This window comes from Anopheles funestus, chromosome 3RL (genome assembly GCF_943734845.2).
Source record: "Anopheles funestus chromosome 3RL, idAnoFuneDA-416_04, whole genome shotgun sequence".
Classification (NCBI taxonomy): domain Eukaryota; kingdom Metazoa; phylum Arthropoda; class Insecta; order Diptera; family Culicidae; genus Anopheles; species Anopheles funestus.
This window is the reverse complement of record NC_064599.1, coordinates 77,694,385-77,717,846: the sequence shown is the minus strand read 5'-3', so window position 1 is coordinate 77,717,846 and position 23,462 is coordinate 77,694,385. Positions and strand designations below refer to the sequence as shown.

Genomic DNA, 23,462 nt, shown 5'->3' with positions numbered 1-23,462 from the left:
TACATTAGTCGATATTGATCGGAACACAAAAAGCGAATGTTTCTATTATGTTTGTCTATTCGAGTGAACAAAGTGATTACAAACTACAGGAGATTTTGAGTTGAGATGAGGGAATGTTTTCATCCATTTCTGGATTCTTTTCAAGTTGAAGTAGAATATGTCGAGATAGATGTATGAACCTTGTTTAACGAGAATTCGCGACATGAAATGTATTCTGTGTAAAGCTTTCTCAAAAAGCTTCACCAATGTGTGAGTTAAAGCTTGGAGTTATTCTACATTAACCTGAAAATATTCCACTTTAAGTTGAAAAATATCGAGAAATGGGTAAAACTGATCCATTTTTCCTTAAAAACCCCGTATTTTAAAGACTTGCAATAATTCATCCAGATGTGAATAAAAGGTTTTCTTCAAATATTACAAAATATTCAAAAATTTAATAGTATTAAAAATATTTACCAATTCTTTCTCTCTTTCTCTCCCTTTTCCTTTACAGGTAAGTGTTCAGCTTTCATCCATTATTCGATTGGTACACTAGCGCTAACCCATTGCCCTTCGTTAACAAGATGTAACGATCGACCCACAACAAAACCTTTTTGGGACTTTTTCACCGGGTATTAGAAATTGAAAGCGATAAGAAACACATGGGAAGGTATTGTAGTGAGATGAAAATATCTATTGTTTGCGTTATGTGCAGTGGTTGGTCGATTGGTTAGTTCGCAATCTTTTACGGTCGTCGTGCGTTTTACTCGGGAAGTTGATCAAGAATTTTGGACACATTCTTTTTTATTCTTGATTCCACCATCACCGCGGTACCGAATCGGGCAGGTGAATCTTGAATGAGAGGGGGGCGCCAACGGAAAAAGGCGCAACAGAATCGAACTGACGAACCGGTGATCCACGGGGAACGTGACTAAAACGAAGCAAAACCAAATGAAACTAAAAGCACCAACAAACAAAAAAAACGATCTCCTAAAACAATCTCGATCATTGTAACGAATGCGCGAGAAAGTAAAACGAAGTGCAGAAAATAGGATGAGACAAAAAAGAAAACACAAAAAAAACTGTATCAAAGTCGTATACGAAAATTCTTCGATACACAAAACCGTAGCGGTTGTCGGTGTCCCGTTCTGGCACACTTTCAACGCACCGCTGCTACAGTTTCGGAACGGGCGCCACATTATTTATGTTGATTTCTTCTATATAGGACAGTTTTGTGTCCGGGCTTTTCGTTTTCGCTTCCCTTTTTCGGGCTTTTCAAGCGAAGGGTAGGGGGGGCAGAAAAATTATAAATATTTCCACTCTTTACGTGCCTCCCGGGAAGGTGGGCTCGTGCTCCTGCCGAGCGAAAAAAGGCGATTGCGAAAAGGCGCCAGACTGCAGTTTTGGTGCTTGTATGTATGTGTCTGTGTGAGGATACCGTCCGGCACCGGTCCGATCGTGAAGCGAAGAGCTGATTAAATCGCTACCATGGCGTATTTGTTTACGCGGTCGTTTTGGTTTTTTGCCCCCTTCGTTTCGCGATATTTCAGAAGATCGCGTACTACCTTTTTGCCACTATTTCCACGCTTTCGTGTGTCCCTTTTGAATTGGGCCTCTTTTTGCTTGTTGGTTTCACTGGTGGGAGGTGGATGGATAAATGAAGACGGGTAAGAATTGTCGCCAATGTCGTCGTCGTCGCTGTTGTCCAGTTTGGCGACAGACAGACATCACCTACAATGCCCTCCCCTATCGTCTTTGATTCCGATACGATTGGTGACTCTTTCCGGGGGCCTAAGACGAACATCAGCGGCGTGTGAAAGCACGCATGTACTCCAAGTGCACATGCAAATTGGGACCGTAACAAAATAATGACCCCGAACCTGACCGACGCGAACAGAGGGCTAAAAAGCAAAGGACATCGATTTGCATCGATACTGATATGGGGTGTGTTTTTTTTGTATTTTGTTTTGGGGTGCCGTTAATATGTGATCCGTTCGCGTTTTGCGTGAATATTGATGAGTCGGAGACACTGATTCCAACATCCACCAGGAACCCACAGCATGTCAACGGGAAGGTCTGTCTTTATGGATACGGTGCAACAACCAGATGAATCAACCAAACAAGATCAGTTTAAGATCACTTGCAGCCAGTGTGGGAAGATTTCGACCGAGTTGCGAATTCCCAATCATTTCCTGCTCCCTTAAAAAAAATCCGTGACTTCATCCCGCGTTGGAACCTTAGCGATAGTAAAAATTAAAAGCGAAAAAAAACAAATTCTTTTAACTCAATTTAATTACTCCATTCCGGTTGGGGTTTTTTTTTGATGGATTATGCCCCCAGGTTTTTGGATTTTGCCCATCCTAGACATCTTGTGGCGACAGTTTGATGGCTACGGGCACGATCCGTTCGAACGAGCGAACGGTAATCCTGGGAATGTGTTCAATTTCTTGAACTGGTTTCTGGTGTGTCACATACTGGGCTTGGTACGGGGTGTTGCTGTTGCCGTTGTTGTTGGGTGGGTTTATTGGTTCTCTTCTCTTCGTTTCTGCATATTAATTGCCGATAATGAGCAACCGGTGTGGACCACCCCACACGACACAACGAAACCCGGGGGGGATCCCGATGCGGTCGATTTTCCTGAAACCAAACTACACCCTAATGAGCCCGGAACGGAACAGAGTTAAGATGGTAACGTGCTTGGTTGTTTTGTTTTTGGTTTTCTTTCTATGGATTTATTTTTGTATTCGGCGTTAAGGAAACAAAATCGATCCTCCTGTGTCGACACCTGCGGGAATCAAAGGGGTGGAGGGAGGAGGGAAATGCCTTAAAACAGACCTCCCGGTTCGGAACTCGAACTGTACCGCTTATAATCGAAGATGTCTCTTCTTGCGTTTGGTATTCGCGTTGGATTTTCCTGATTTTTTTCTCTGCTCCCTCTCACAAATCGAGTGTCACTCGGTGCTTATCTGGTGCGTGTGACCATTGAATGGGCATTGACAAATCGGCTCGTTAGGGTGTTGCGTTTCGGTGGCATCTTCATTAAAATGACAATAGCCGTCGCTCTCAGGAATCGTATCAGCTGAAAAATGAAGTGTAATTGAGAGTGGAGAATGTCTTACTTTGTCGAAAAGGAAGATTTCCATTCCAGCAAGAATGCTTATCGCGTGGGTTGAGAATGCGATTGCAACATCAAAGCGAGAGAGGAAAATTTGATAATAAAGTTGAATAACATGAGAATATTTTAAAGACGAAAAAGAATTTATTTGCAGCGAGATATTCTTCCAATTTATTTCGCAAAATTCTGCAACTCCTGCTCACATTTAATAGCAAATTTTTAACAAAGAAATTGTGTTTTTATTTTCTAAACAAATCCTTTATAAATTCGCATCACTTCAGCACCAGGAAAAAGGTGAGACGAAATTCTTGTCTTCAAATTGTCAACATTCTGCGCCTTGCCGCGATCAGTTTTCAATCTTTTTTTTTATTCCCGCTGCTTCCAAGAAAACGACGCTTGGCGTTTCAAAAGCATCCACTCGCACAAACAGTTAAATAATTGATGAAAAAAGAAAACTTCACTGGCTAGATAAATTACTCCTTCATCTTCAATGTGACTCGTCCATCCTAAACACAAGGATCGCGATTTGACAAGGAACGTATTTGTACCTGACATTCATGTATGTCGCCGATTGTCCTCTCCTTGCGCAGAGATTCTATCATACTGGTGAAGTGCTCAAACACACACACACGCGCAGAAACACGCAAAGGGAGCATGAAAAAAAACGGAAGAACAAACGACAGAAAAAAACTCAAAACTCTCGAAAAAAGCGCCGCCGAATCGAACGCATAAATTGAATTCCGTCTGTCGGATTTGGCGTGCAAACGATATGTTTTATTCTTTGCATTTATGCCGGTGGAAATTCACGAGCGCGGCAGTAAGGGAATCGAAACGGGGCAACAAAAAAAAACACACACAAAAATAATGAGCCACCACGCGGAACATTGTGGTGGGCGAGGGAGTCGAAAGGTATCAATAATAATGGCGCCATTTATTGATTTATGCTCGATTGTTGTGTTGAGTCGCGAGGAATAGAGGACGAATGGAGCGCAGAACAGTGGGACGAACGCGAATCGCAACTCGCGATCGGCATTTTTTTTCTGAGGTGGAAGCGTGGAATGCGACAAGAAGAGGAAGCAGGGATGAAACATCAAAAAGCGACACAACGTTTCTAATGCTTCTAAAACATGTTGCAAAAGGTAGCATAAAAATCTGCCCAATGCACGATCACTCCCAACGACGATCATGTGCTTTCGTGGTTTTTATTAATATTTCACATTGCCTCGCGATACCATACTGCGTTTGTTTGTTTTGTTCGTCTCGCATGAGGGTGATCGCCATTTTTTATCGCCACCTTAAAGGGTGGTCCATGATCGGTGATGATGAAGGGGATGCTAATTTGCTAAAGGGAAGATTTTTTTGTGTCGGTGTAAATGGTTCAACCATTCCGGCGGTGAAGCTTTCTGCTCAGTTTAGTAGTAGTCACCCGTTGCGTAGTAATTGTAAAGGAAAATCCACCCCCCAATCCCTCCCTATCAAACATTAATTCCCAAACAATATTTTCCCAAGAAACCACCCGAAACGTGCGTATCCGTAATCCGGACGTACATTTCCATTTACCAGTGTCATTAATACCCGTTTACTTTCTTATCTTCAAGGTTGGCGATGCCTCCACCGTTTGGGTATGTAACACTTTATTTTGATTTCTTCCGTCCTATCCTTAACCACATACGATGAATGACTATGGTTTTTTATCTGGTACATCCTGCAACATGATGCGATATGGATGCAAACGATGCACTCTTGTGCGTGTGTGTTCGGTACTACTGACAATACACAAACGTAGATTGAGGTAAATATTTGACGACTTCCGTAAGTGTCTAAAGTATGGAAATCTGGTAGTTTTCGGTATCAAAAAAAAACCTACAAAAAGCGAAGTTTGTTTAGCTTTCTTTAATATGAACTTTTTAACAAAAAAAGTCATTTAGAATAGTTTAAAAGTTTCACTCTCTTTAGTGCCGGTTTCTTTCACCGTCTCCGTTCTGTTCGTTCTGCTCGTCCAAATTCCCCAGCAAGGGTTCGGGGGAACAAGCTTGATGAAGATAATTAATGATAATAAACCGATTCGTTGTTCGTGCTAAAGCGCAGTGCGGCATTGGAAAGGGAACCCCGATCATGGGTGACTTAAGCCCACCCACCAAGCTACTGCAGTGGGGTACCCTTCCTCCCCATGGGGTAGGGAGGGAGGGGATGGAAAATCCGTTTCGATACCTGCCGCCGGGTGATGGCAATGATTACCGGCAATCAATAAAAATGAATATCAATATTACTTTTGCTCCATGTCGGATGGGTCCGAAACAGGGTGGGAAATGGGTGGGAAAGTTATTGGAGTTATCTGGCCGCCGGTCGCGGCTTTTACATAAAAGCAAAAATACCGCCACGACACGGTTGCACATAAAACACACGGGAGAGTCGGGAAGGAAAATAAAACATGAATTCACATAAAACTGCTCTGTGTACGGCGAGTCACACACACGCACGATGCTGGCGGTGCAGTGCACAACGGGTGGTATAATTGGTACGGGGTGGTGGTGGTGTGCGAATGCGTGTGAAGTGGTAATGATTTATTTAAGCAAATATAAAAAAAACTCCGCGGAGTCTGCTAGAACACCGGAGAAGAGTCCAGTATTAGTACTGAGGGATAACAATATTTTCCTAATACTAAGAATTATTTTTCTTTTATTGGGGATAATTTTAATATCTTTTTAACTCTTCAATATAGTATTCTTGTTTTTATTGCATAACAAGAAAGGGAAAAACAATGCCTAATAAATTGATTCAAAAATTATGCTAAATTTTAGCTTGCATATTATGTAGCTCTTAATTACTAATTTTTCAAATCAAAAAGTGTCTTATCTTTGCTACTCTAAAGTTTTATCTCTCCCCTTCCCGTGAGAAGCGAATCAAACCACCCTTCCCGGTTGCAGTGAGAAAGCTGCTACCCCATCGCTACTTTCGCACACGATCAAAGCACTTGTGCGCAGGGGGTGCGTCACGCAAACGGTGGGTTCGTGTAGTGCGTATTAAAAAAAACATCCCGTGCGGCACGAACGAACGGTGGTGGGCATGAACATCGTAAAAGCGCATGTTTCCTTTTGTGAGGCGGTGCGCTTTCAAGCTGCCCCAATGATGCGCCGGGATCGACGACGATCGGAGCGGGAATAAAAAACAGAAAAAACGGCTCGTAAAGGTGCTTGCCGCGACGCCAGATTTTGTGTTTATATTTAATGCCATTCCCGATGGCTCATCCAACCCAAAGGTTCCCTTACGCACTCCTGCATGTGTTGCAGTTGCAGCATCATCACCTGCAAAACCGATTTGGAGCTTGCGTTGGTGCGATTTAAGGGCGATGTATGCTAAACCGGTAGATCGGTGGATCTTGGGAGAAGGTGGATTAAAGCAGAAGCAGAAAGAGATAGCACTTCTGCCCCTAACATTCTTCACCCTTTTTGTAAACTGTTTTGTTTGTAACCTCCACAATGCATCGACGAATGGAGTCAGCACGATCAGCGTTTTAAAATACATTTACACAGCACTGCAGAGGGTCAACCGTTTCCTCAAATGTCCTTTTTTTCGTTGTTGAGATTCTGGCTTTTTTGCCTTTTTCTACTACTTCGTTGCGTGGTGCTTCCTCCGCAAATACCCCTTCCCATCCTTCCCCCTCAACCTTCCATTCCACCACCATCGAAAGACCGGATATCGGTTTGGTTGTCGCCCGGACTCGGAGGTCTTTTCGCTTGTCGATGTTAAAGAGCGGCGCTTGCACACGAGATCAAAGTCTCGATCCGACGCAAGACTCCGATCGAAACACGACGCCAATTCTCGATGACGCCGGTTTGGGTGTTTTTTTTTTGGTGCAGTTTGATACACACACACACTCCGACCCACACGCTTCCCTTTTTGCAAGGGGTCCCGTTGGAGAAACCTCGGCAACGTCTTCGAAATACAGGTTTTTTGGGTAGAGGTAAAACGAGTTGGGAATAAAATCGTTTAAAGTCTCCCGAAATTCTTTCACTGAGATCGAGAGAGATCGAATCCGTTTTATAGTGTTTTTTTTATTAGGAAGACCGTTCTTTACCGCTCGTCGTAATCCTTCCAACGGTTTTCCAACGGTGAGTGTATCATGTTTCTTGTGTACTCCTTTGTGCACCTTTGATGTATCCTTTATTTTCTTCTGGCGAGCAAAGTATTGCACCAGGAGAATTCTAAAGCATGAAACATATTAATAAATTTTCTCTTCGTCTACACTGTGCTGTTTGAAATAATCGAAACTTATTAATGTTTTTAAGTCTCTCACTGCCTGATATTTCGATAAAACGTTTTGCTAATTCCTTGTAAGCTCTTTTTAATCTTTCAACTGTTAAATTTGGAGCTTCAATCAATTAATTTCCAACAAAGAGTTGATTTTCTTTTCTCCCTCTCTCGAAAGGATTTATGAATTATTAATCATGTCTGATGTGGTAAATGCAGAGCAAACTACTAGATTCTCTTGTATCCACATCTCCCCGATCGCTTATTTATCAAAAAACATAATTTATCAGACATATTTATTCTTGTTACTTCATCAGCAAGCAATACGCAAATGTGATATTAAAATAGATGTCTTTAACGTTGTCTTCCGCAATCTAAATATTACACCGAAGAAAAGGCTAATGAGCTGCCGCAATAACAGGTACGATAAGTAAAACAAAATGGGTGATAAACAACATAAATTACCATTAATTGCCACCCGGGAGCAGGGACCGATTTACAAACTCCAATTTCAACTGATGAAACAAACAAGTTGAGCACACACGCACACCACACCCTCCGTCGGGTACGATTTCGGATAAAATGTCGCTTCCGTTCGGAACCTCGGAAGGCCGATCCCGAACGATCAAAGGTATAACATTACAAACGTGGTCTTTCGAACGTTTCTTTTTTTTTGTTGGCTCACCTTCTCTTAATCTTAATCTTCGTCTATTAATCAATAGCGACAAACGATGAAACCTGACCACGGCGACCCAAGACAGGTGACCGCGCAGTCGTCGATTGTGGTTGCGCGATAAAACAAACAGCGCTCGAAAGGTGAATTCCTTCTGACCAAACACGATGGAAGAGGAGCTAATTTGGAGGGTTTTTTGTCTGTCGGTTGATTCAAAACCTAAAACCTGTCACCTTAAAAGTTAACCAGCGTAACCGTTGTTAAATGAGCCGACCTTCGGTAGGCTTTTGGTTTGGTTGCGTTAATGCGCTTGTATTACCTCCAATTAAAAGTGTGGCGAAGGTGTGCTGTGTGTTAGCGATTGTGTTGATACTTAAAAATGATTTCATTTTTACATAAAATATTCTATAATCATACATAACAATCACGTCAAACATTGTCCATCAAAGGAAAAATAACACCAAACAAAGGGTATAAAACGCGATATCGTTAGAAATAAACTTAGATAGCGATCGGTATTTGCTCTAATTTGCGTTCACGCGGTGACAACCATTAAAGGCCCTTAAACTTCCGTGAAATCTTCGCTTATGAAACCCACCACACGAAAGAGGATACTGTTCCGATACGCACAACCTTACCGCTTCACGCGAACGATCGGCGATCAATCATGAACAAACAACGAACGGCTTTAATAAACAAACAAACAACAAAAAAGAAGCGGAAGGCGATCGGTTTAATGATCACATCATGATTAATTTCCACGGAGTTTAACGTTTTGTGTAACGTTTAGCAAACATGGACCGCTTCCCGTGGCGCAATGCCGCCCAGTTGCCCGGTACGAATAAAACCTCGGGCGAACGCTGGTTCGGAGCAAAGATGATAAATGGAATCCTTCCGTTCCTACTGCCACTACCGCTCGTTCTGTCTCTTTCCGTGGGTTATGAATCATGTAGGGGAGCGTGAACAGTAAAGGAGGTGAAAGAATGGAGAGAGAGAAAAAAGAATCCTCCTATCGCACCCCCTTTTCATCCACCATTAGATGGCGCTAGGATCGTACCGTGTGCCTATACCACTAGGCAAGAGGTTCGCCGCTTGCTGACGCGCACAAATCTTTCGTCTCGTGTTTGTCCGTTTGCCGTTCGTTGTACGCTCGATCGTTCGTTGCGGATCGCGGGATGTCTCGTTTGGCTACCCTGCTGGCAATTGTGTAAAGTTAAAAAAACGCACACACACACAGCAACCCGCGTACCGTGGCTCCCGTATTGTAACCGATCGTTCCCTCTTCTCACCCTCAAGCTCACCCTCACACCGTTTTTGGATTCTCCACCTCACGAATCGTAGCACCGTGGTTCGTGGGGTCGAAATAAAATCCAAAATAATTGGTATCTAAACATATGTTAATACAAGCCACCCTGGCACCTGGCGACCCTGGCGCTGGTGCGGCTTTACAGCCGGCGCCATACCCTGCCTCATCCCTTCCCTTCGCTTCGTTTCTCGCTCACCGAAATTGTAACGCGAGTTTTCGCTTGCATCTTCGTTCGCCTGTTTCCATGCCGCGCGTCTTGGCAAACAATTCTGCAAAAGTTCTCACGTCTTGGCTAAAATCCTTTTGAGGCTTCGAAAGCCCTTTTCCTTCCGTCTTTGGTTCGAACCGTTTTAGCGAAGCGATCGTTTCGCTTCGTATTTCGCTTTCTTTTTTTTTGCGTTTGATATCGTTAGCAAACCGTCTCCCCATGGTGGTTGGGGCTTACGCTTGTCCAGCGGTTTTTCCCTAGCTACCTTTCCTTGTGTGCATGATTTGTTTTCCCGTCGCGCCGCCCCAACCACCATGCCGCACCGATTGGTGACCAATGAGCTGTTTCAATTGTTTCAATTTTCAACCATCCTCCTTCGCCGTGTTCTGCGAAAATCAAACGATCGGACCTGCTCGATACGTTTCGAGCCAGCAAAAAGGAAAAAAACACACAAAAGTCCCCCCAATGAGGCGCGGCTGGTGGCGCTTGGGCGATCGTTTCGTTGCAGCCCAACGAAAACGACTGCTGGCCTTGCTCGTTTGAGGTTTATTTGTTTACTGCTTCTTTCCTTCCGTTCTGTGGTACGTGTGTACGGTGTGTACACCACCTTAATAGGGCCTGATCACGTTGGCCACCCCGAACCACCCCGAAAGGAAACACACTTCATGCTGCGTTCAGTCTTGCTTCTAGCTACCGTTTAGAGTGCGCCGTCTTTCTTCTTCATTTAATTATTTCTATATGAAATTGGTGTAGTTTTTACGATTGTAGCTGAATGGTGGTTTTCGTTTGTCGGCGCGGATGCCTCCTTCGCGCTGCTTGCCGTTTTATCTGTCAAAAGGCATCATTTGTATGTTGCTTTTTTGTTACTTTGTACCGTTTGTGGGCCGTGTGTATGTGCATTTTTATGAGTCTAGTTTCTACGTTTAGCAAAGTCTTTACAGCCTCCCGGGCTTCGTATTTCTTTTCATTGAGAAATCCTTCCCCCTGAAACGGCACAAGCAATGTGAGCATTTTCAGAAGGTTAAATGAATCGTACGGACAAACCACACCGCAATTGTTGCTTTTTGGGAAAGATGGGTAGTGGTCACATCCTGCACCGCTACATGGTACCGATTAATTAGTCGAACAGTGGGTACATCGTGTGACCTTGCGGAGACAGCGGAAGCAGAAATGTATAAAAACCAAAGATTGAAGGTTTCATCTAACAGGCTCTCAGTAACAGTAACCGGATGTATAAAACTGGTCACTCTAGTGGCGCGGATGAGAAAGGTGACCAAGTGTGAATGAAGTTAATTAAACTTCTTGCTTGACTTTTGGATTCTAGCTTAGAAGCTGTGACTGTTGACCTTCCGGTAGTCTCTTGTGGTTCATTTTTTTTGTCAAATTCTAGCAAAAAATCAGATTTTTAAAGATGAAAATTATTTCATGGGATCACCCTCTCGATCAAAACAAAAAATATTAATTTACGTACTTAATTTAACTTTGCGATTCAGGACTTTGCTCTTACACGGCCAAGAAGAAAATATCCATTCATATCTCATTGTGCCTGACTGAAACACAGTGAAAATTTCCCTCTCAAATTTATGCAATAGAATATTTTTCTTTGATCTGTTGCATATTTCTTGCGTGAAATTTATGTTTTATTTTACGTTTGCGTTCGTCGTTATGGTTTGTTTGTTTAAAATAAGTGAAGGATGCTAATTTAATCCACGGTGGAGAGTTGAAGGAGAGTTAAGCGTTAAACTTTTTTTTTATTTATTTTTGAAGCTGATTGATTTTTGAAGTTCTAAAATTAAGCTATTGTTCTTGAAATTAGAGAAGATTGAAGCTATTATTCTAAAATTTATTGAAAATTCCGTTGGTTTATATTTTGTTAACAAATGAAAAAGTTACAGCGATAATACTTTCATTAAAACAAATGATCCAAGCACAAATAATCAAATAAAAAATAATTTTACACATAATTGCTCAATGTCACATTAAAATGAGGCACGAGTGGTGCTCAACCACATCACCAAAGGGAAAAACACAACAAAACTTATCCATCCAATCCATCGATCGTTACACGTAGTGACAATCATTAGCAACTTTTCCACAACGACCACAGGACAAAGTAACATTAGCGGCAGGCTTTCCGCTTGGCTGCAAAATAAAACGGATGTTTTGTAACAATTTTTTGCTCCAAATGAGCAAACCGTTTGACTCATCTGTTTATTGCTATTTTTATCGACAGCAACAGATCGACGCTCGTTTGGCTGTGCAAATATGTTGATGAATGTGAAAACAAAATGGGACACATAAAACGATTAGCAGGGTTTTTTTCTGTTGCTTTTTAAAGGTATAATTAGTTACCTATTGTCCTTCTATGATACACTTTTCATACAGCTCGTTATTCGATACAGTTGAACGATGTAAGTCTGCATGTCTTTGTGGCCGGGACAATGATTCTCTTGCTAGTTCAACCACACACTCACTCACTCGATTTAAACGATTTCGCAGAATGAAGCGTCGTCCGAAACACGTACCCGTCGCACACCAATCCTGTGGGAAATCGTTTCAAAAGGTGTCCCAGACGTGCGACTAGCCAGTGATTTAGCCCATTCCCACTGCCGATACGGCGTCAGATAAGATAACGTTGCGCTGTGTGCGTCATATAGAGGCGTACAAGTCGTCCCGTACTGGTGACCGTGTATTGGCCATTTGGTAACGAAACGAAAAAGAAGAGAAAGGGCGAAAAAAAGGAAAGAAAACTCAGATAAAAATATACCCACATACCCTCCCCGGACACAACGCTCACTGATGATGGGCTGCTTATGATGATGATTAATAACATTAAATTACATCCATTAATAAAATTGAACACAAACGACGTGAGCACGCATACACCCGCCCCATTTGGCCCCATCCACTTTTTCTGCGAAAAGGACATAAACAAGAGCAGCATGTGTGTAAGTGTGCGTTTGTGTGTGTGTGTGGAACGCGCTTTTCTTTTTCCTCGGCCATGAGAATGTGTGCCCACCTACGTGATGATCGCTGTCTAGTGGTAGAAGTCTCACGAACAAATACGCTAATGATAAAAATGCTGAGTATAGGAGTGTAAAGATAGGTTTTTGGTCGAAGACTTAAATCGGGGTAGTCCGTAGTCGATGGGGGACTTTTCTATTTCCCGCTCATATTATACTAGTGCAGTTTGCCTAATGCGTACCAGTACGCATTTCTTTTCTACCAAGGGTGCTTTCTATAGTGATTTGCTTAACGTCTCTTTAGTGCCCTAGTCGATGGAGCAGTAAAGCAGCAGGGTATAAAGTGCGTACAAAAACGGACGAGGTCTGCCACAACCATTCAACGGCCATCGATTGTGTATCGTCACGCGAACATCCTAACGACCTGTACGTTTGTTTTATTTTCTGTTTTTTAGACCATTTTTTGTACAGCAAATAAAACGTGTTAAACACAGTTCGAATGAAGATTCTTGTAGTAGCTACAAGGTATAATTCAGAATTTAGTAAATTAATGTCTATTGAAGACACAGAATAATATTATTTTATTTACTACTCCACTGTTTGCTCCTACTGTTTGATGAGGTATTTCTAAAGTTTTTGTGAAGTTGTTTTAATTTAAAATGCGTTTTAATCATACTCACTAAATCTCAAAATATCAAAGGGTGTCGACGAGAAAGATCTTAAGAACTTAACTTAATGGAATCCTTTTGTAAATAATTTGCTTCGTGGGGTATATTGATAATTGGATCAAGAGTTTTATGGGTTTTCACGTGATATTAAAGAATCTGTACATGTGGCAGATATTTTTAAATATCGTGGGATATCGATATTTTTGAACAATTTTCCGTAGAGATCCACCCAGTTTTAACAGAGTTCTGTATATTTGTTTGATTAGTAAATTTGAGAAATACTCTTAAAACAGGACTTACTGACGTAGTAATAGTGACATGATAAGATTTGTAATAATACTTACAAAATAATTTGATATTCTTGGTCATTTTTTTCCGACGGCATAACGTTGCTTTCAATTTACATAACAACTAAAACTTCCGTACGATTTGTGTCTGAAGATTAGTGTCTGAAGGTTACTCAATATTTTAAATCTTCTTCTTGTAATCTGGTTGTTTTCGTAGAACCGCAGGGCAGGACCTTAAAGAAGCAGCTTAAACGAGTGTTCATAAGTAGTGCGGCTGGGTGTTTGAAGGTGTTCGCAAGCATTTCGATTCAAGACCAAACGAACCATCAACCAACAAGGCTTACTTCGATTCACAACGCGTAAATAGTGTTATATGTTATGCTGCCACTCACATAACACCACTCATACTCCAGCTGATGATCTCATTAGAAAATGTTTTACACTCCACCATTTCCATCGCTCGATTGTGTGTCTGTAGTGGTCACATTTCGTACACCCGTGTCCTAACCCAACCTTTGCCACACACGTGTTGTCAAACGCTGCACAAAAATGGCGTACCGGTGGTAAAGTAATAAGGCAAAACCCGCTTGCCCACATACAGACAGTGAGCAAACCTGTCGAAGCGTTACAATCCTTGCACCTTGGGTTCATGTATGGGTTGGTAGGTGGATGTTTTTTTTTTCTCGGATGGGGGATACACTTTATTAACACACCACGCCATGACACATGTTTCGCACCGGCTTAAAACACCAACGCACGCGGTACAACCCCCCGGGGGAGGTAGTTTTGTCGTTGCGGTTTGCCGCCCTGTTTGTCACTTGCACATACACACGGAGATTTTCTTTTGCTCCTTAGGGAAAAAAGGCGAAGGGTTTCATCGTGTTTTTTTTGGTTATTTGCATGTGCACCATGCGATTCTACACAGGGAGGAAACCTGATACATCTCAAGCTTTTCGGAGGCTTTGTGAGCGGAATGTTAGTTTGGGGCTCCAACACAAAATATGGTTGCACTATGGAACCATGGACTTCAGCCTATTGGAGATGGGATGCTCCTGGGCATTGGGCATCGGGAGTCGAGGTGGAGAGGAACCTTTTTTTGGGGGACCAAAGGGGCCACCTACTCCGCCCATCGTTAGATACGCCACTGATACTCTTGAACAACCCGGGCGATTTTGTCCGCCATTTCGCATTTCGTGCCTGTGGTTTCCTAAGTACAATGAGGATTCCATTCTCTTCTTGCTTATTTACATTATGTGTACAGGGGCAGGTGTTGCTGCACTTCATCATATGCAGCACGGGTACAAGCGAAAAGAAAGAAGAAAAAAAAGTTCCTCGTGGATCGCCATTTTGGATGCGGTGATATGTGGTGGGAAAGGATTAGAAATGAAAAGCCAAAACAAAAAAAAAAGCGTAAAAGGAAAGAACTGCATACAACCATTCCGCAGGCGGACGATAATGATGGCGCAGTTCGCTTGCAAAAACACAAACAAAAGCGAACCTCCATAATGTTTCGTGTGCAGACGCTCATCCCCTAGTTTGTAAGGAGGTTCCATCTTGCGGCATACATTATATTGTTCGATCGGTACGCAATGCAATTAAAAACACGGTACGCACCAAAAGAAGAGAAAAAAACACCATTGTACGGAACGGAAGGATGCAGAAGAGTTGATATCCGTTATGATGCGAACATGTTCTATCTACTTTTGCGCATGGGGAAATTGTATGCATTTCTGTTGTTCTTGTTAGTATGGTACATTATGCTCTTCGTCTTGGTACATTATGCTCTTGATGCATCACGAAACGTGGAGAGATGACATTCATATGCAGAATTCCTTAGTATATGTAAGAGTTCGCTTAGACGCTCACAGTTAAAGGATAGAAAGGAAAGGGAAAATATGGGAAAATATATCAAGTAGCGTTGGGTGAAACTGATTAAGATTTCTGAAGCTGTATAAAACTTGAAACTGAATGAAAGACTCTGAATCTCTTTTTTGGAATCTTCAATCATTTGTGAATCCTCAAACCTTGGCAAACCTTGTGGTGTATATGGAAGCAGTATAAAGTCAAGGAAAGTCATAAATACTTATGGCAGGAAAGACCCCATGAGAATATAGTGCCACTAAGAAAGAAGTTGTTAGAAAACAAAGCTCAAAAAAGTTTGCTGACCACTGACCCAAAAATTGAAGTTTTATTTTTAAATTATATTATTCTCAATATATTTATGAATTATGTCAAACCTTTCACCTCTGCTACATAGATTCTATCAGCAATTAACAACAAAAACCGTAAAGAGCATGCATCAAAACAAACGAATATCCGGAAGTCTAATCATTTTTTTTTTACTGCATATGCAGTTATGCATAATTGTAGGAAATGTGCATCGTACGTATGCGTAACGATTCGATAGAAACACAACCCAACCCAACAGCAGTATCTCACGGATATTGTCGTTTTGTCGGCATTAATAATAATCATCGGCTACGACAACCGGCGGTAGCGTTTGATGTTACCATCTCGTCCACTACCGACATAACCGAAACGGGGGGAAGAAAAAAAAACTAGCAAAAGGGTCACAATAGAAAACAAAATTTTCAATTCTTCTTTTCGGTACAATCAACAAGCGTAAACATCGGAAGTTTTTGGAAGGAGAAAAAAAGGAAATAAAAAACATATACACATGGAATACGATTCTACTCCAGAAGCTGTAATAATGAGAAGGAAATGAGACATGGGGAAACGGGCGAAACAAGCGAAAATGAGTAATGCTCACGTGGCTCCAATCGCCGACGATTCGTCTGACAGCGCATTAATGCGCATTGGTCAATTCATGTCCAGTTCCGGTTGCGCATGTAAGCGATCAGTGTGCCGACTTCGGACCGGCTGCTTACTTCACAGCCGTGACATTCTGTTTCTCAAACAACGAAAACTCTTCTGCTCCAATCACGGCTCAAGACAACCACGAAAAAAAAGCAAAAGTAAATCCTAGCCCCTCAACATGAAGTACAAAAGATGTCCACAAAAGGTTGCCGCCGATCAGGGGTTCGTGGTGTGCGCGGACTAGGGAATGGAAAAGCTTTTGCCTTGGCAGCCGACCGGGCAAATCCGTGCACAAAATGCAAACAGACACCGGCCTAAATGATTATCAAACGAAGCGTCCGCGATATAAGTACACAATGGCGGCGCTCCCGAATCAATGCGGCACCGTGGGATCTGATTACAAATCTTGGACACAGCAAATTGGAGAATGTGTCGAACGAGGCGGCTGACGAACTTATTGAAGCACTCTTGAAGGTTAGAAATGGGTTTTTGGCCGAAATGTTTGCTCTAGGTACACAAGAAGCGACCGATTCGTTTATTGATAAACGAATTGATGAACAACATTCCCCAATGCCGTTGCGTTTGCATTCCAATTAGGGCGGTGTGGTGTATTTTATAAATAGATTTGAGTTTGTCCACTGAGAGCTATTAATTAAAACATTGTTTGCATTGCAGCTGGTTCCCGCATAAAGATGCACTATGATTCATTCCCACTCGTTATCTCGTAGGTTAATCGATCTTGGGTTTTAACTTCACTTCTTTTAATGCGATAAACATCGCTTCATAGCAAATGGTCCATTTCCGGCCTCCAAGTGTCTTGAATGCTCTGCAAGGGAAGGTGATTCTTTGATTGATGAAACCATTTTGTGCAGAGAAAAAGGAAACTTGAGATAGCAATTAAACGAAGTGATGAAGTAATAAGATTCCAAGAAAATATCAGTCATTGAGCAAGTGAGAAATTCATAAAAGCTTCTCCAATATTTCTTATACCACGGGAGCGCGTGGACTTTATCAGTTGTCCACCATTTTGAAAGTTTTGCAGTAAAAACTCTTTCCGAGTCTTTTGATACCAATTGGTTCATGCACACGCAGCATTAAAATATTCTTTCCCCATTGCGTTCTAATTGAATTTTAATGATATTCTAACCACCTTTTCTTCGGACCGCGAATGACCATGTCCAGGACCGGTCCATCGGCAGTGGCGCAGTAAACGCTGTTTGCCGTTGGTAATGGTACGGAACGTCACTCCATTGGTTGACGATGCAAGTGGCATTAGATGGGATTCGGGTCAACTGGTCGGGAACGCTGATAAGGTGTGTCCAGCTTTGAGCCGAACAAAGTGTGCAAAAAAAAAAAGATCGTTCAACGATCATTCTGGTCCGGCTGAGCGGCGGTATGACTGACGCTAATCTTAACCATCAATGAGGTGGTCCATTGCGAAGTGTACCTTTTGTACCGAACGCACCGCAATTAGTGAGGCTCGATCAGGACTTTTCCACCTTGTGGTTTGTTTTTTTTCTTATCCTCTAAAGTCTTTTACTGAATAAATTAACCGGTACGAAGGGAACCGCGCGCCACTCTTAAAAAACCGGCTGCGTAAATGAGTTTATTTATTTATCGTATACAGTATCCAACTCTTGGCTGAAGGTGGAGGTTTTTCTTTGCCGGTGGTCACACTTTGCACACACAAACCGAGGTGCCATTTTCCAACACGGACCACACCGGGGTCGGTATAAAATATTGGCGTAAAGGGAGCGGTGTTTGGGGTTGAGTAGGCAACCATTCGAAATGGGAAACGAAACGTCGCCCCGGGAACACGTTCGTCTTAATGGCATCTGACACATGATTAATTTTTACGCCATTACAACGCCAATCCAACAGCCACGGGGGCAAGTGACAATTCCTTTGCTTTTATTTTACTTTGTTTTTTTTTTTTTTGTTGCTGTTGCCTTGCCAGCCCGTTGTAGCAAAACAAGTTCCTTTTTTCTCCGCTGTTGTTTTCGTTTGAAGAGGAGGTCTTTTGCAAAAGGACCATTAGCTGCGCTATTAGTTGCGTGCTTTAGCGCAACCGAATGGATCGATGGATGTCGTGCACATTAGAGACGACGATGGCGTGAAGCGTGTGTTTGCGTTCGATGTTTGGCATACGATTAGCATAATCAAGCCGGAGTTATGAGCGAAAGGATAATTGGGTGATTGAGCGAGGACCTAGGATCATCTGCATCGTTCCGGCGTTGTGCAGGTGAAGGACCCGTTCGGCAGAAAGAGGAATGTTTCGTTGGAGCGTGCGTTGGAAAATGCAAAACAATCGCGCTCGAACCACATAATGATTTTATGCTTCAAACACGGTTAAAGGGAAAAAATAGGTCAATAAAATATTGGAAAATGACTTTAAATTTAAACGCTCGCCGATTAGGGTTTGAAATAAATGGGATTTAGATTTGAAATTGGTTCAATAGGTAATGTTCTACAGTGCTTGACATAATTATAAAGCTATCAATTTTTATTTTGCGAGACCGGTTAGTGTTACCAACAAAAAGAAAATTTTCATTAATTAATATTAAACTATTTTATATTTGTAAACAATATTCGTGTATTTTTGCACTTCGATTTTGTTTAAATATGGTAAGTGTGAAGGCTTAAAATAAGCTTTCCTTGTTTTGTATCAGTAATTTAATTTTGTTTTCATAATAATAACGCGCCTCCTTCACTTCACACTAATGCTCCAGTTCCAGAGGTTCCACAAACAAACAACAACACCCAGTGCAATAACGAATTCCTTTTAGCTGTTGGTCGAAAAGACGCGCTTATCAAATGATAAACACTCGCCTGTCAAATCCTCTCAACAGCGGCGCCTTTGGATTGACATTTAAGTTGATAGTAAGCTTCCGACACGGTTATCGTAACATAGCAACCCAATGGGGTGATGGAATACACACACAACAAAACAAAATAACAAAGCAGTTTTCGCCACTTTCAAACATTTTAGCCAATCATTTGAAAGTGCTACCATCACCAGCCGATGGGGACATTGTACCGAGACTTATCAGTACATTTGCAACGCTTCCCAAAAATCGGGTTTTTGAAGCGTATGGGTAGAACGAAAATTAAATGATGTCACGCCAATGAATGACTACTAGACAGCAAAATCAAACAAAAAAAATAATTAAAAATCTCCACATCAAACGCTTCAATGCCGCCCCAATCGGGTGACCCAAAACGGCATCGTTTGATGATTTTGTCCGCAACATGAAGAATCAACAGACAAAAAAAAAATTAACGGAATGTTCTTCTACTTGTTAAGCTGTGTTTTCTGCTCACATGCCGTAAGTATCTCGCGCGCATGTGATTGTTAATCAAGCCTTTAAAAGACCTTGATCTTGAGTAATTTGAGTGGGTTTATGTATCAGTTTTGTGCGCTTTTTTTTTGTGTAGTTCGTTTCGTTGTTTTCTCAATGCAGCAGCTTCGCTCGGTGTTGTATTTTGCTGTTAATGGCTATCACTGCAGTGCCTGGTCTCCGGGCCGAGGAAGCTGAAGGTTTTGCGATTTTTAAAGGCGCTCCTGCCATGGAAACGATATATGGAAATAACCAGTAGCTGCCGGCGAGGCGATAAAAGCACTAATGAAACGTCTTTTTATATGTCCGTTTGTTGTTTTTCTTTTATTTTGTTGAGATTTTTTTCGTCGCCCCCTTCCTCACCCTGACTTGCTGCACATTGGCCCGAAACGTGGACTTGCGCCGTTTTCATTCATTTATTTCTTCTCACACTGGAGATAGTTGTGTGGTGGTGGCGTTCAGTAAAAGAAAAAAAGGAGAAGCTTCCAACAAGCAAACCAGTGGACAGCTACAGAACCCGCTTCCCTTTCGCTACATATTGAATTGTTTCTTTCATCTTCGTTTAACATTTTTTTGTTCTGAGATTAAAAGGGTCTAAGCACGACGTCGGCGGATCGAGGTATGGGAATGATGCGATGCGGAGGGTTTCAAGAATTGAGATAGCGAGAAACATTAAATGTACCACCCAAAAAGCTACACTCGTGCTTACGGATGCTCCACCAAACTTCCCCGAGGGGCACGTAAACAAATTAAAACGAATACTTTATTGCATCGTAGCAAAAGCGTGAGTTGTAGTAGCTGTTTTGCTGCTGAATATTTAAGCACCTTTCTTCTTCGTTTGTTTCTTTTATTTGAATAAAATTCTTCACCTCATTAAGTGTTTGAACAGTGTACACTCGCCACGGATCAAGTGATTCTAGAGGGGGATTTTGCTTTTGGGGAACCATCTCATATCAACACCGGAAGCCTTGGGGAGTGAATTTCTAAGCAGATTTTTAAAGTATTCTGGCACCGAAAATTCTCCCACCGTCCCAGAGGGGCATCTCGAAGTGCCCATGATTTGATACATAACGTTCAATAGTTTATTAGTTTGCTGCAACAAAACCAAACGCCCAAACGCCCAATAGCAAGGTGTCTCCTAATCGGCACCCGGAAACGTAATTTACACCCGTTTGATGGTCGCTCAAGGAATCGGTGTATTTTTTTTTTGGAAGAAGAAGAAAGAAAGGTAAAGGAAGAAGAAAGGGAAAACCTTGAAAGGTTCCGTTTGACCACTAGTCAGCACCTCGTAAAGATGGTGAGTTCATTATTATCTAATGTGGGATGTGGAAGTGAGCCCGATCCCTCCAATTACACGGGTGACTTGAAGACGGCCACCGAATGTTCGATAAGCGACGAACCCTTTTTGTCGGTTGTCTTGTTCGTAGAGACGCTTGCCTTTTCGGTCAATGTATGATATGATGTGATAATCGTGGTGTGCTTTTTGGATTCCAGATTGAAAACCTCCATTTCCCCGTGTTACCACACATCTCCGTTGTTTGGTGCCGTGTCTAATAAAGCTATCGTTTTATCGACACGCATCCTTTACGCGTTTCTCCTCCCATGCTTCAGTCGCACGGTCGGTCGCCCGGTCTCTGGTGTGTCTAATTGAATATTCCAGTATTAATTACCACACCACGCAGACAGGCTTCGTTTTTATAGCGATTTTTCTTCTGTCCGGTTTGTGGATCATGTCACTCGGTGTAGTAGTGGTAGTAGTAATCCACCTCGAATCGCCCCTTGTGGTTGCGTCCCAAAAAACCCCGACAGAGAAAGATCACTTCGTAGCAAGCATCGATATCCAAATCGTCGCCGTATGGGAGGTGGCTCATTAACGTACGATCCGATGATCACCGCCACCGGACTTCCTTCAGAGTGGATCGCATGAGAAGGGAATCGAGGAAAGCGTTGGGGGCCGTTTTCTCATGGGAAAGGAAGGCACGGTGGCTCACAGCTTCGAAAAATGCTGTGTGCGGTGTAATAAAGAGTGAATTTTTAAAGAAATTCCACTTCTTTCAACAAAAAAAGCACGGCACACAGAGCGAACGGTGCCGGGACCACACGCGGGATGCTGTTGACCACGGCGGGATTTTGTTCTTTCTCTTAGTTTTGTTTTTGTATCCTTTCCTTGCCTCTTCATACCACATTTATTGGTCACCCTTTTGGTGTGGGGTGACTATCTGGAGACCGTCTTTGCATTTTGAATCGTTTGATAATAAATAAATTGTCCAATCAACACCCGTCGTCAGCGACACGCACACTCATGTTACCTCTTTTGCCGAACGATGCTGTCTGATCCGTCTAAAACCATTTGCCAAAAATGGGAAGAAAAAAAACACTATTTATGAGGGTAATATCCTACTTCAGTCTTTGCTTTTAAGAGCCGAAACAAATACAAATGCATAACAAAAACAAATCAAAAACATGTTTACTACCCCAGTGAGTGATTGGCGAATTGATTTTCCTATGCAATCAAACAACTTTTTTTCACAAAGGTACGACTCACCACCGCAAATACTCTCCATTGCATACTGCTCATAAAAATGTTATGCTCACAAGATGCAAATGAAGAATCGGAGAAGGTCATATCAGTCAAAACATCAACGCTAATGGGTGTACCCAGAAAGGCATAAGGTTAACATTACCCTGTGCTATCAACATTTTGTACTTAAACCATCAACAAAATCCTCCTCATGAGTATTGCGACATTCTTGCCACGTTCGTTATCTCATATAGTTATCTAATTTTTCTGCAACATAACTTCTGCTATTCGAAGTATTTGAACATATTTTGTGTCCTCCTTTTTTGCATCTTTTTTGTCTCGGATAGAGGCCCAATTTGCGATCACACTGGGGTATTTTGTTCGTATTTATTTACTTCTACAAATAAAGCATCAATTTTGTTTGAACGATCTTTCCCACTTTCGATATCTCCTTTTTTTCGGAGAAGTCAATCAGTGAAGAATTTGGGCCCAGTTTAGGCCCCAAGAAACCGAATGCTTCTTGGAAGCAATTAGTCGAATTTTAATTAATTCAAAGCAAACATTCCTGTGCGGAGTTTTGTGAATAAAAAACTACACCCAAGTCACATAAACAACGTTTCAATCGAAGTGTTTTAGGGGTGGCATAGGTTTATTTCTTCTAAATTTACTAACCTTATACTTGATTCTTTTTTCCCCTGTTTGTAATTTATTGTCCATGTGTATGCTTTTGATGGCAAACCCGACGATTAGTGATGCATTTCATAAGATAAGAATCAATTTGTCAATTACTGCTGATTTCTACCTATATTTATGCTTCATAAAGCATCGACTGCTTTAATGTACTGTCACTGGTAATAACTTCTACAGCTTACGATTATCAAAACACTGGTCCACACATCACATTTTTATCTTCCCAACTCCAATCAGTCATATAAAACACGCACAACATGCATGTAAAGTATGCTTCAACGTCCAGGAGGTGTTTTTTAACGACTTGAGGTCTATGCGGAATGTCTCCGGCACAGAATGGGGCAACTTCATCACGTACTTCATCACGCAAAACACCCGACGATCGAAGACGATCACGCACACCCATAATGCTTACCCATTAACGCCGAAGTAACTGATTCGTGCGTATATCATGCAGCTTGTCGGCAATTTTACTGTAAAGCACCGGGTCTCCGGACAGTCGGTTGGCAAACTGGAAGTTTTACTAATAATAATAACGTCATTAAAAATCCTTTCAGCACCACAATCGAATTCCATCCCGTCTGCTTCAATATGCTTCCCATACGCGTAATAGACACACCATAAAGGCGTAATATTAATTTCATAA

The 23,462-nt window shown here is 42.0% G+C and overlaps 1 protein-coding gene across 3 annotated transcripts in view; it reads left to right on the top strand.

Moving 5' to 3' along the window:
• LOC125768166 (optomotor-blind protein) overlaps positions 1 to 23,462 on the top strand; it is a 132,829-nt gene that overhangs the window by 71,312 nt on the left and 38,055 nt on the right. For 2 of the 3 annotated variants that reach the window (XM_049435490.1, XM_049435489.1), the window contains exon 5: positions 4,693 to 4,716. The exons of the other annotated variant lie outside the window; for it this stretch is intronic. In XM_049435490.1, the coding sequence (XP_049291447.1) occupies positions 4,693 to 4,716 (24 nt within the window). The remainder of the gene's footprint in view (positions 1 to 4,692; positions 4,717 to 23,462) is intronic. 3 annotated transcript variants of the gene reach the window in all.